Below are 13,797 nucleotides of genomic sequence, written 5' to 3'. Positions count from 1 at the left end.
ACTGTGCTACACAGCACATCTCTACATTTCTGTCTTTTTTTTTTTTTTTTTTGGCTTTTTCGAGACAGGGTTTCTCTGTATAGTCCTGACTGTGTCCTGGAACTCACTCTGTAGACCAGAATACATTTAGAATAAATATACATTTAGAACATTACAAGGATACTTTTTGTTTGTTTGTTTGTTTGTTTGTTTGTTTTGTTTTTTGAGACAGGGTTTCTCTGTGTAGCCCTGGCTGTCACTTTGTAGACCAGGCTGGCCTCGAACTCAGAAAACTCAGAAATCCGTCTGCCTCTGCCTCCCAAGTGCTGGGATTACCACCACACCCAGCTACAAGGATACTTTTTAAAGGTGGGGTACCATAATGACTAGAGGTGCTGTAGTGATTTTTTAATTACTTTGTAAATTTAAATTTTAATGCAAGTGGTCAAAGAGGCAAAGATTTGATAGTTGAGGGTGCTGGAGTGAAGTAGTTCTCCTGAGGAGAAGTGGTGTCGTGACCCTTGCTCCACCAAGTCATGCATACGTACAAAGATACCAGACATAGACACATAGAAGCTTAGCCCTATGGGGACAGACCTTAAGGAAAGCCTGCAGTCATTTCCTAGAATGTTTTAATGAAAGATTTCAGCTTCACTAACAGGAAGTACTTCCTCTGACCTCCAGAAGTGTATGCGTTACCATAACAACTCATATTGTAACTAGTCCCTCTGCTTTTGATTTTTTATCATGCCTTAATGTTTCTTTTTCCTTTCTATTAATTTTACTCTTTTAGAAGTTTACAGTGTTATAGAAATGAAAACTAAAACTAGAAATATATATGGTTAAAATATATCTGATTCTGTACATAGATATCTGTAATAGTTTTAGGGTCTGGTGAGATGGCTTAAAGGGTGGTAAAGGCACTTGCTGCCAAACTTGATGCCCTACTCACATGCTAGGAGAAAGCCAGCTTTCCCACAATTTTTTTTTCTGACTGCTGTATGTTTGCTGTGGCATACACTCACCCATATGCCCACCTCCAGAATAAATATGTGTAATTTATATATTTATTGAAATATGTATTTGCTATTATATAGTATATATAAGTTTTATAGAGATGGGGGGAGGAGAGAAGGAAAGGGAGAGAAGCAGAGGTCCATGAAAAACTGGGTGGTGTCACATGCCTTTAATGTAGCACTCAGGACGCGGACGTGGAGGCAGGTGGGTCTCTGAATATGAGGCCAGCCTGGTCTACAGAGTGAGGACAGCCAGGGCTACAGAGAAATTTGTCTCAAAAAAAGTGTGTGTGTGTGTGTGTACATACATACACATACATATATATTTTTATATGTATACACACACACATATTTTTATATATACACACACACACATACACACACTTTGTACTGGCTGGTTTTGGGTATCAACTTGACACAGGCTGGAGTTATCACAGAGAAAGGAGCTTCAGTTGGGGAGATGCCTCCACGAGATCCAGCTGTAAGGCATTTTCTCAATTAGTGATCAAGGGGGAAGTCCCCTTGTGGGTGGACCCATCTCTGGCTGGTAGTCTTGGGTTCTATAAGAGAGCAGGCTGAGCAAGCCAGGGGAAGCAAGCCAATAAAGAACATCCCTCCATGGCCTCTGCATCAGCTCCTGCTCCCTGACCTGCTTGAGTTCCAGTCCTGACTTCCTTCAGTGATGAACAGCAATGTGGAAGTGTAAGCTGAATAAACCCTTTCCTTCCCAGCTGCTCCTTGGTCATGGTGTTTGTGCAGGAATAGAAACCCCGACTAAGACACACTTTTAAACTTTATTCTTATTGGGTGGCATGTGTGAGAGAGAGTGGGTAGGAACATATCCTATGGCACATGTATGCATCAGAGCATGACCTTTGGGAGTCAGTTCTCTTCTACGTTTGGATTTCAAGAAGCAGTTGGCAACAAGTACCTTTATCTGCTGCGCTTCCTGGACTCTCAGAAAATATCATGAAGGAGAAAACAGTAACAACAAACAAAAAGTGGTTAAGTTAGTTCTGCCTTCCTCTTGTCAAAATCTCAGCCATTTGAGTATCTAACTTTGATTCCTTATACTAAAAAGACTGCTAAAAGCCCTGCTCATTAGTGTACTTGACATTTTCTGTCTTCTGTTTTGGATACTCAAGTTTTTACACTGCTCCCCAAAAGCCAGACCTCAGAGAAAAGAACACTACTGACATGAACCAGCTTTCCTCATGGTCTTTCTGCTGGTGCCGGCAGTTTCCAGTACATCCAGATAGATGCTGATAGTCGTCATTCGTGTGTTGTATAAGAAGGTGTGTGCATGTGCAGTGCCTGGGTGTGCACAGGGGACGCCAGAGGTTGTTGACTTCAGGTGTCTTCTTTTTTTTTCCCCCAAAGATTTATTTATTTTAATTTTATGTGTATAAGTGTTTTGTCTACATGCATGTCTGCACCATGTGCATACTGTGGGTTCTGAGTGAACCTGGGTCCTCTCCAGCCCTCTTCTTTATTTGAAACAGGATCAGTCTTTCACTGCACATGGATATGACTGTTTCAGCTAGAGTTGCTCACCAGCAAGTCCTTGGGGTCTTCCTGTCCTGTCCTGACCCTTCCACCCACAACACTGTGTCAGAGTCACCACACAAATCTTTAAATGGGTATTAAGTGTCTGAACCCAGGTCCTGAGGCTTAAATGCAAAAACATTGAGCCCAGTGAGACATCTCCCCTACTTCTGAGTTCCATCTGTCTAGGTTCTTTTGGTGTTGGGTGTGTGTGTGTGTGTGTGAGTGTGTGTGTGTGTGAACAAGAGAGAGAGAGTTGAGGGAGAGAAGGGGGGAGGTTTCTCTGTGTAGCCATAGCTGTTTTAGATTTCACCCTCAAACTGACCTTGAATTTGGAGGCCTGCCTCTACCTCCTGGGTACTAGGGTTAAATGTGCATGACACCACGTCAAACCTGTGTTCTCCCCATCCCACCCCCTCTCTTAAGATTTATTTATGTATGTGGGTGTTTGTCTTCATGTCCATCTGCACACCAGAGAAGGACATTGGATCCCATGGGACTACAGTTATAGACATTTGTGGGCTGCCATGTGGGTGCTGGGAATTGAACTCAGGACTTCTGGAAGACCAGCCAGTGCTCTTAGCCACTGAGCCATATCTCTAGTGCATGTGGCCCCATGCCCACCTGTCCTACCTCCTGTCCCTTTTGTAAGAATTTTTTGAGATTTTATTTATTTTTACTTTTTAAAATTTACTTAATGCCTCTGTATGCACATCTGTGCACCATATTCAGTGTCCTTGGAGTCTAGAAGACTGTGTCAGGTCTACTGGAATCTGTAGATGGGTAAAAGCCACCCATGTGGGTGCTAAGAATTGAACCTGTGTCCTCTGGAAGAGCAATCTGCTCTTTAACCGCTGAGTCATGTCTCTAGTCACATGCCTTTGTATATGAATGTTGTCTACATGTATGTATATGTACATGATCATAACATGTGTGCCTTGTGCCCTCAGAGACAGAGTTAGATCTCCTGGAGCTGGAGTTACAAGCAGTTGTGACTTACCATGTGGGGTCTGGGAAACTGAATGCAAGTTCTCTGTAAGAGCAGCCAATGTTCTTATGTCCTAAGTGCTGGGATTACAGACATGTGCCACTGTGCCCAGTATTTTCCTTAGTGTCTTTTAAATAATGTAATAATGTTTTGAATATCTAATCAAAATAAAGTAATACCTACAATGTGACAGTTCAAAACTCTCAAAACAAAAGGAAGGGGAGGGTTAAGGTGGCTTACTGTGTAAGCACCTGCCACCAAACCTAAAGGCCTGGGTTTGATCTCTCGGACCTTAGCAATGGAGGGGAAGAACCAGGACCCACAGGGTGGGTGAGAAAGAACCACCTCCCAACAGTTGTCCTGTCTTAGGGGTTGCATGTCATGGTGCATATTCACACATGTACATATACAATAAAGTAGTAAGAAAAGGAGCCAGGTGCTGGGCTTACATCAGTATCAGCCGTGAGGAGTTGGTGAATGAGTTAGAATGGCAGCTCTCTGCTCTTCCCCCAAAACACTTGTGACCTCTGTCTAATCATAACAGAAGTCACAAGACAAACATCAATTGACCTTTCCAGTATTCCTCAGAATTCTTAAGGTAAATATATACAGTTGTTAAGGTCATCAGAAACAAAGAAATTTCAAGAATGTCACACACAAGAGGGACCCGGGAAAACATGACTTAGAAAAAGAAATAATGGGTAAAAAAAGAGAAAATCTGGACAAAGTAAAAAAACTTTAGTGAATAATTAACTGTGACTAATAGAGCATTTCTATCAAATTAAGCGAAGTCTCAGCACATACAAAGCATACAAGCCTGTTGAGACTTGAGTTTGATCCTTGGAACCTGATTAAAGATGGAAGAAAAGAACTTATCCTAGCTTTCCCGTGAGTTCCACATACATGCCATGGCCTGCACACCCACATCCATCATACACACGTACGCAATAAACTTTTAAGAGATCTCTAACAATTGTGGGTAGTAGTATTCATTGAGCAGTAGATGCCCAAGGCTGCTCTGTGCTCTGTGATGTTCTGGCTTTGTTTAAGTCTTGTCAGATGATACCTGGGTGGGTGTTCCTCACGTCACGGAAATAAGCAATATTCTCTCTCTCTCTCTCTCTCTCTTTTAGGCTTACAAAACCTTCGCTAACCGAGTAAACAACTTAAAGAAGAAGTTGGATCAATTGAAGTCAACCCTTCCTGATCCTGAGGAATCACCAGTCCCCTCTCCAAGTATGGATGCTCCTTCCCCAACTGGTTCTGAGTCTCCATTCCAGGGCATGGGAGGTGAAGAATCCCAGTCACCAGCCATGGAGAGTGACAAATCTGCCACACCCGAGCCTGTAACAGATAACCGTGATGTGGAAGACATGGAACTCTCAGATGTGGAAGATGATGGATCAAAAATCATTGGTAAGGCCTGCTATGGTTACTAAGTAGCTTATTGTGTATTGTCCCTACAGTTGATGAGCACACAGAGCAGGTAAAGGTGTCTCACTGCTGTCTTTCTCAGGGCTGGAGACCTGACCAGGGCCTGACACAGGCAGTGTGCCAGTGCTCAGAAATGATTTTATTTCTATACAGTACAGAATAAAGATAGTTTGGGTATATTGAATAAATTATAATACTAGAATTTGTAACATTAGAGTATTTTTTGTTTGTTAATGTAACTAGTGTGAATACATGGCTCAGCAGTTAGGAGCACTTGCCAGTCTGCAAAGGACACAAGTTCATTGCCTAGCACCCACAACTGGCTGTGACTCCTGTGCAAAGGGATCTGATATTCTCTTGTAACCTTGGACACCAGGCAAAATGCACATGTGAATACAGGCAAAATACTCATACAGAGATAAATCAAAAAATAATGTAAATAAAAAGAACTCAAAGCTGCAATTTATTAACTACCTTTTCACAACTAACCTGAATTGATTTTTATCTGGCATCTGTACTTTTATAATTGTTCTTAATAAATGCTTTGTCTTCTGTTGAATTAAGCTGCTCACTATGCTCTACACAGTAGTAAGAGGCGTATGGTCTAAAGTGGCTTTTTGGTTTTTTACACACAATATTTTTATTGATTATTTGGAAATTTCACATTACGACCTGGGTCATACTTACTTCCCAGTTCCCTAGGTCCCTAACCCTGTCCCCTGCCCCACCCCCACCCCCACCCCCCGCCTTGTGACATTCACTAGCAAAAAAGGGAGAGAGGAGTCCAACCAAAGTTTTTTTTGTTTTGTTTTGTTTTAAAGATTTATTTATTATATATGTAAGTACACTGTAGCTGTCCTCAGACACTCCAGAAGAGGGCGTCATATCTTGTTAAAGATGGTTGTGAGCCACCATGTGGTTGCTAGGATTTGAACTCAGGACCTTTGGAAAAGCAGTCAGTGCTCTTAACAGCTGAGCCATCTCCAGCCCCCAACCCAAGTTTTTAAGACTTAAAACATTGCAGTTTCAAATGAGTGCCTAGGGGATGGACCGATGCTCAGCAGTAGGAGCACTGGCTGTTCTTCCAGGCTCCAACACTCAATGGCAGCCCTCTGCTGTCTGTCAGTCCACTTCCAGAGAATCTGATGCCATCTTCTGATATCTTGGGGCATTGCATACACATGGTACACAGGCAGACAGACAGACAAAAATACCCATATACATAAAATAATTTTGAAAAATAATTAGTGTTCATTATACTCACAGTTGGACAACTTGTAGAAACAAAATACTACTACTAATATGTATGGAGTTGTTGTTACTAAGAAAGTTCTAGAAAAATGGAAGAACAGAATACCTTGGCAAACACCATCTCCTTAAAACAGTACAAATAAATAGCAAGGAAAAATATGTTGTCAAGAATTTAAGGGGATGCTGCTGCTGCTGCTGCTGCTGCTGCTGCAGTCTTTTCAGTTATCTTTTTCTCCCTGAATGTCCTCATCTCCCTCCCTGGCATCTCCCTCTTGTTGGGGAAAGATGGATATTTATATTTAGTACTGCACCAATCATAATATACAAGAGAATTATTAAAAAGTAAGATGCAGTTAATTGGTGGGATGTCATAAACTATATAGACTGATCTTCTTTATCTTATATTTCTTTATGTGTATGAGTGTACATCTATGTGAATACATGTGTATGCATATCAGAGGGCATCAGCCCCATGAAGCTGGAGTTTCTGGGTGTTGTGAGCTGCCGAGTATGGCTGGTAGGAACTGGTTTGTTTTGTTTTGAGGCATAAAACTAAGTGGTGTAGAACTTTGTGCCCTCAAATTAGGAAATATTATGTCATAAAATTATCTCCCTTGTTTGTTCAAACAGTGGAGGACCGGAAAGAAAAACCTGTGGAGAAACCTGCTGTCTCCACTGGTGTGCCCACCAAGTCAACAGAAAGTGTCTCGAAAGCCTCACCGTGTGCCCCACCGTCTGTGCCCACGACAGCAGCTCCACCTCTCCCAAAGCCTCTGAACACTTCACTTCTGTCCCCTTCCCCAACTTTGGTTTTGCCAAACCTGGCAAATGTGGATCTGGCAAAGATCAGTTCCATCCTTAGCAGCCTAACATCAGTCATGAAAAACACGGGTAAGTGAGCCACTGACGATGCTGAGCCACTGATTTCCGTCTTTGTTTCATTGAACTAGCAAAGTGGGGGGGGTTTTTTGGTGGTGATGGTGGTGATGAAATTAGTACAATTTTTTTCATTAAAAATACATTAAAAATGAATAGACACCCTAGAAAAGCCAAAAAATAATCTTACTACACCAAAGAAAACCACCTATATATATATATATATATATATATATATATATATATATATATATACATACACATGTATGTGGATTTGAGAGATTAGATATTTAGAATACTTTTTCTTTTAATAATTGAAACATTGCCTATATTATCTTTAAATCAGCTTATTTAAAACTTAAGTATGTATGACAAAATTTTAGTTATTAAATATTCATTTAAACAGCTGCTGGTTGTGGTGGTGCACACCTGAAATCTCAGCACTTGGGAAAAGAGGCAGGATATGAGGGGTTCAGGGATAGCCTGGGCTATATGAGGCCCTTTCTGGACAAAAATGATGGAGATGGGTAGGAAGATGGTTCTGTGAGTGAAGTGCTTGATTTCGTAAGCCTGAGGGCCTGAGCTTAGATTGCCAGCACCCACACAACAACCAGGCTTAGCTGTGTGTGCTTGTAGTGCCACTGTTGAGAGTGAGTACCCACTGGTAGATACTGGGGAGAAGCAGCCAGTCTAGCAAAAACCTGAAGTTCCAGATTCAGTGATTGACGTAATCTCTCCCAAAATTAGATAGTGACAGAGAAAGGCACACAGTTTCATTTTGGTCTCCAGGTACACACAATGTGGGAATGTATAACTGTGCATGTACCACACACAAGAAAAGTCATGTGCATCAATCTTAATGGCTATTGTAGTATATGGTAATTCTTGTTATTAGATATTACTATGTTTTCAGCTTTTCATTTTATAAAGAATACTGAAGTCCTTGCCATGCAAACCTGATGAGACCTACATTGAATCTCCAGGATCCATGTACAGGTGGCAGGAGAGATGTGACTCCTCAAAATTCTCCTCTAACCCCCATCATCCACACACTAGCAATGATAATAGTGCAGAAGGACAGACAGGAACATTGTATCTCATCTGCGCCATGCCCGCAGTAGTATTTGGGGGAATTAATCAGCATGAGAACTAGACCTGTGACCCGAGCCCTGAGGAAGCCAAGCAGGAAGAGTAAGAATTGAAGGCCAGCCTGGGGTATATTGTGAGTCCCTGTTTAAAAAACACAAAACCAAAAAGCAGCATGTAGCTTTTTAAGTTGTTACCTAAGAGCATACTATTTTATATACCTAGTGTTTGGAAATTTAATTGTTCCTAACCTTTTCCATTGTCACGTTCAATCTTGAAAAGATAATATTTTAATTAAAGATTTTTTTCATTTGTTCATTTATATTTATTTGTAAAACATCTGTTCATAGTGGTTTGGTCATATTTTAAGAAATCAAATGTTGTTCTTGTGTCTGCGTTTACCTTTTTACTGTGCTTTGAAGTGTAAAGTGTAAAGGCGTTTATTTGTATAATGTCACCTTAAAGGCTGTGTAAGAGGAAAACCCTTGCCACTCCCATAGACATGCGGTGACGGTGCTCTGCATTGGTAGTGCCTCTGATGCTGTCGTCCTGCTGCAGTCACTGAGCACCGTGGGTGCAGAAGCAGGTTGCCGCTCTGAAAACCAAGGAATGTGCATGAAAATAACATAGTGCTTGTTTGTTTTAAGAATATTCCAAACAGAAACAACAGTTCATATTTTCAGATGTTTTTCTTTGTATGTGTCAAAACGGGCACTATTTGTGGATCAGTCACCAGAATTACTATTAAACAATCTTTCATTGACTGGAAAGTGTCATGAATTGAGTATTGCATTTTCTTGAGTTCATCTTTCTGCCACCAGGGGTCAGTTCTGCATCAAGACCTTCTCCAGGAACTCCTACCAGTCCCAGCAACCTCAGCAGTGGCCTGAAAACACCTGCACCTGCCACAACACCATCTCACAACCCTCTGGCAAATATCCTGTCAAAGGTGGAGATCACCCCAGAGAGCATTCTCTCTGCTCTTTCTAAAACCCAGACACAGTCAGCCCCTGCACTCCAAGGTAAACTGACATGTGCCAGAGGGACTTGAATTGTGAATGTTTGTCTCCAGGGTAACCTTGAATTCTAACTCAGAGGAATCCAAAGTCATGAAATGTACAATACACTTAGTTCATTACTGTCTTTATACTTATAATTTATGAGGTAGCAGAATTGCAAATGTCAACACTAAAACAGACTCTAAATATTATCTAGTAACACCCTCCCATTCATGTAAGGAGACCAAGCTCATGAGGTGATGTGGTTGGTTAATGTAATGCGTTTGTCTGATGTGTGATGAACTGAGACTAGAAGCCAGACTTCTTGGTTTGCTAATAATATTCTATCCTATAGCAGGGCACTACTGTAGCTTACATTAACCCTAGCTCTTAGTGCAGGGTAGTGTGTGTGTTGAGTTTTAATATATAGCCTATATCAAACATAACCTATATATCTTGTTTTCTCCCTTCTGTTTGTAATCTCTGCCTCATTTAAACTTCTCCTTTTTACTTTCTCAGTTGTCTTGTACATACAACTGCCTCAGTTTTTCATGAATCACTTGATCTTTCAATTCTTATTTTCCAGATTCCTACACAACCTTCTTAAACATCTCAGTATAATGATGCAGTTAATTGTAAATACTAGAACTGTATCGTTGTTAAAGCCAGGGACTTCTAGGTGACATTTAGTAATAACTAGAGATACTTTTGTTTGTTACAACTGGGACAGAAACTCCTAAGCACTAATGGGTCAATGTCAGAGAAATGTCATTGAATATCTTATAATGCATAGAATAGTCTCCAACCACAAAAATGTATCTATGCTAGAATATCAGCAGCGATAAGGTAAGGAACTCTGTCCTTATGAGTAGAGCATATAAATAGCTATTACTTTCTGTTCCTGAACTGTCCTGGGTCAGTCTATTACTATTGCTTTTTCAGTAGTCATTCAAAGAGAGTTTTATTTTACAGAACTAAATAGAAGATCCATGATCTTCTGAAATCCTTCTCTGTTGGAACTAGCAATTAAGAATTGATGTTTCCAGTAATCCCAATTCTTAGACGACTAGATCCCCAGTTACAGGCTAGCCTGTGCTGCAGTGGGATATTACTGTTTTTTCATTTTCCTTTTTCTTTTTTTAAAGATTTATTTTATTTATATGAGTGCACTGTATTTTTTTCTTTTTTATGGCACAAAATATTGATGATAATCTACAATATTTGATTGTGTATAGCTCAAGAGATTTTGATGCTTTTGACTTTGCACTTTCTGTTGCCATCCTATATAGATACAGAAAATCTTGAAGTCACGTCTATTAGTTTCTCCTATAGATGCAACACAGTATTTATAGAGTTCTTTTTGCTCTGCAGATTGCATGTGGTCCTTTTTGTCACTTGAATCAGTTCTGACAGGATGAGAAATAAAAACACAAAAAATACCTCCTTATGGAATAGCTGAGTTTGTCATTTTTCTTTTGCTTTTAGAAAGTGGAATTCCTAGCCAAGTGTGGCATGCTGCAATCCCAGCACTTGGAAGGTAGAGGCAGGTAGATCTCTATGAATTCAAGACCAGCTTAGTCAACAGAGCAAGTTCCAGGGCTACATAGAAAGATCATGGAAAAAAAGGAAAAATTCCATCTTCGTGGGAGAAAAAGAGTGGAGTTTTTCCTTTAAAAAAAAAAGACTTATTTATTTGTTTTATATAAGTACACTGTCACTGTCTTCAGACATACCAGAAAAGTGCATCGGGTTCCATTACAGATGGTTGTGAGCCATCATGTGGTTGCTGGGAATTGAACTCAGGACCTCTGGAAGAGAAGTCAGTGCTCTTAATCAGTGAGCTGTCTATCTGGCCCCATGGAATTTTCCTTAACCGTTCAATATGCTAAAACGTAAATGCTCACGTTTACTCAACACTATAAACAAAAATCTTTCAGAGGCTAGCAAGATAGCTTAGTGGGTAAAGCCACGAGCTGCCAAAGCAGACTACATGAGACCCACGTGGTGAAGAAGAGAACCAGCTCCCTAAAATTGTTCTCTCTCTGTCACACACATACACACAGTACAGATTTTTAAGGCTTTAATTTTTTTTTTTTTTTCACAAGAAAGAAATTTTTTTCCAGGTGGTGGTAGTGTATGCCTTTAATCCCAGCACTCAGAAGGCAGGGGACAGGCAGATCTCTGGAGTTTAAGTACAGCCAGGGCTACACAGAGAAACCCTGTCTTTTAAAGAATTTTTTTTCTTAGAACTTTATTTTTGTTATCCACAGTTCTATTGATAAATTTAAAAAAAAAAAAAAAAAAGACTTCACAGCTTGTTGAGGTAAAATAAATGTAGAAAAGACCAAAAGAATTTCCTGTCTTACAAAATATAAGTAACAGCTGTCTCTTTAAGTTCACTTATTTATAGAGGAGGGGTTATATCTGCTTTCATGCTTATGGACTACCGAGGGGTATATTACAAGACTGCATCACAAAGATCCTCCTGAGCTAGGAGTGTACCTCAGTGTAAAGTACTGGCCTAAATATGTGAAGCAAAAACAAGAATAATAATAAAGTTTGTTTCCAGTGCCGTGGGTTTGTAAACATTTTAGCCACTGTGAAATTAAGGATGAACTTTTCAAGAAATGCTGAAAATGGAGCTCTGGTGAGACTCAGGTACTTTTGCTCCTGAGTTTACACTTGAAGAACTCAACACACAGAGGTTCTGTTGCCTTTAGCAGTTAAGGAATGGAGCCAGCCTCGGTGCCCATCCACAGATAGTTAAAGTATGCACATATGCTCATATGGATTCAATTCAGCCATATAAAGAAAATGAGAAATACAGTATTTGCAGGGAAATGAGTATAGCTAGAGACCATTGTGTTAATCAGGGTAAGTCAGACACAGAAAGACAACCAGTAATTTGGGCCCTCTGGAAGAGCAGAAAATGCTCTTAACTGCTGGGTCTTCTTCAGCCACTCTTCTGGCTTGTTTGTTTGTTTTATGTGTTTATTTTTGAGGTGGGGTCTCAACTACATCGTTCTGACTGACCTTGAGCATGCTGTGTAGACCAGTTTGACTTTGACTGCATGGAGATTCACTAGCCTCTACTTCTGGAGTATTGGGATTAAAGCCATATGCTACCACAGCCTGGCTCTTTTTTCTATTTGTGGCTCTGATATATCTAATGCCTTCTGTCCTCCACATCTACATAAACATACACAAATAAAAACAGGCAGATCTCCATGCATTCAAACCCAAACTAGTCTGTACATTGGGCTCCCAGCATTTAGAAAGTGGAACCAACGCCGGGCGTGGTGGCACACGCCTTTAATCCCAGCACTCGGGAGGCAGAGGCAGGTGGATTTCTGAGTTCAAGGCCAGCCTGGTCTACAGAGTGAGTTTCAGGACAGCCAGGGCTACACAGAGAAACCCTGTCTCGAAAACCAAAAAAAAGAAAAAGAAAAAGGAAGTGGAACCAAGAGGATTAGAGTGTAAGGCCACTTTTAGCTACATAAGGATTTTGAGGCCAGCCTGGATTACATAAGAACTTCCCACCCCCAAAAAAGACAGGGCCAGAAAGATGATGCTCAGGACTAAAGAACTCTTACTACTCTTACAGAGGACTCAAGTTTGACTCTCAGCATCCACATGGCAGCTTATACCCAAGCCTAGCTAAGGAGATCTGATTCCCACACACACACAACTCATACACATAAAAAAATAATTTTTTTAAAAGAGAGAAGGTGGGCAAAGATGCTTCAGTGGATAAACACACTTGTCACAAGCCTGATGACCTTGTTCAGTACTGGAACCACTCTATGCACGCTGTGGCACATGTACAAACACACAAACTCATACACAGTAAAAATATAATTTTAAAAGAAAGAAAATGTTCCTTAAAAAATTCCAAGCTGGGTGTGGTGGCACACGCCTTTAATCCCAGCACTCAGGAGGCAGAGGCAGGTGGATTTCTTGAGTTCGAGGCCAGCCTGGTCTACAGAGTGAGTTCCAGGACAGCCAGGGCTACACAGAGAAACCCTGTCTCCAAAAAGAACAAAAAAAAAAAAATTCCAGTCTCTGGCTTTGGTGATTCAGACCTTTAAGCACGGCGTGGGAACAGGGGAGGTTGCGCAGAGGCTGGTGGATCTCTCGTAAGTTCACGGCCAGCCTGGTCTCCATAGAAATGTAAGAATATAGAGTGAGATCCTGTCTCAAAAGAAGGGTACACCAGAGACAGAGACTCGAGAGATGGTTTGGTGGATAAGAGCACTGGCTATTCTTCTAAAAGACTTGGGTTTGATTCCCAGCACACTCATAGCAGTTTACAACTGTTGGTAACTCCAGCTCTAGGGATCCAATCCCTTTTTCTGGCCTTCTTGGGCACCAGGAATGCATGTGGTACATAGACATACATAAGGACAAAACACCCACAAACATACAAAATAAAAGCCTTGATCTAAACTTGTTGGAAAAATGTATTCCAGACTGAAGTTTTGGGTATGTTCTTTTCCCCTTGAGAATAACAGTGCATGCTCACATGCTGGCATAAACTAGAAGATGGAAAGGCGGGAATATCCTTTTGTGTTTGGAGAGATTCCACAGCTCAAACACAGACGCTGGTTGAGAATGTTGTGTTAGG

General features: G+C 40.8%; 1 protein-coding gene across 3 annotated transcripts in view; it reads left to right on the top strand.

The window, feature by feature from the left end:
• The window catches only part of Rprd2 (regulation of nuclear pre-mRNA domain containing 2), a 53,358-nt gene that overhangs the window by 36,087 nt on the left and 3,474 nt on the right, over positions 1-13,797 (top strand). For all 3 annotated transcript variants that reach the window (XM_021157255.2, XM_021157254.2, XM_021157257.2), the window contains 3 exons: positions 4,662-4,944; positions 6,844-7,104; positions 8,997-9,197. In XM_021157255.2, the coding sequence (XP_021012914.1) occupies positions 4,662-4,944; positions 6,844-7,104; positions 8,997-9,197 (745 nt within the window). The remainder of the gene's footprint in view (positions 1-4,661; positions 4,945-6,843; positions 7,105-8,996; positions 9,198-13,797) is intronic.

The sequence above is a fragment of the Mus caroli genome, chromosome 3 (assembly GCF_900094665.2).
Source record: "Mus caroli chromosome 3, CAROLI_EIJ_v1.1, whole genome shotgun sequence".
Classification (NCBI taxonomy): domain Eukaryota; kingdom Metazoa; phylum Chordata; class Mammalia; order Rodentia; family Muridae; genus Mus; species Mus caroli.
The sequence above is the reverse complement of the archived record's forward strand: the minus strand, read 5'-3'. Positions and strand labels throughout refer to the sequence as shown.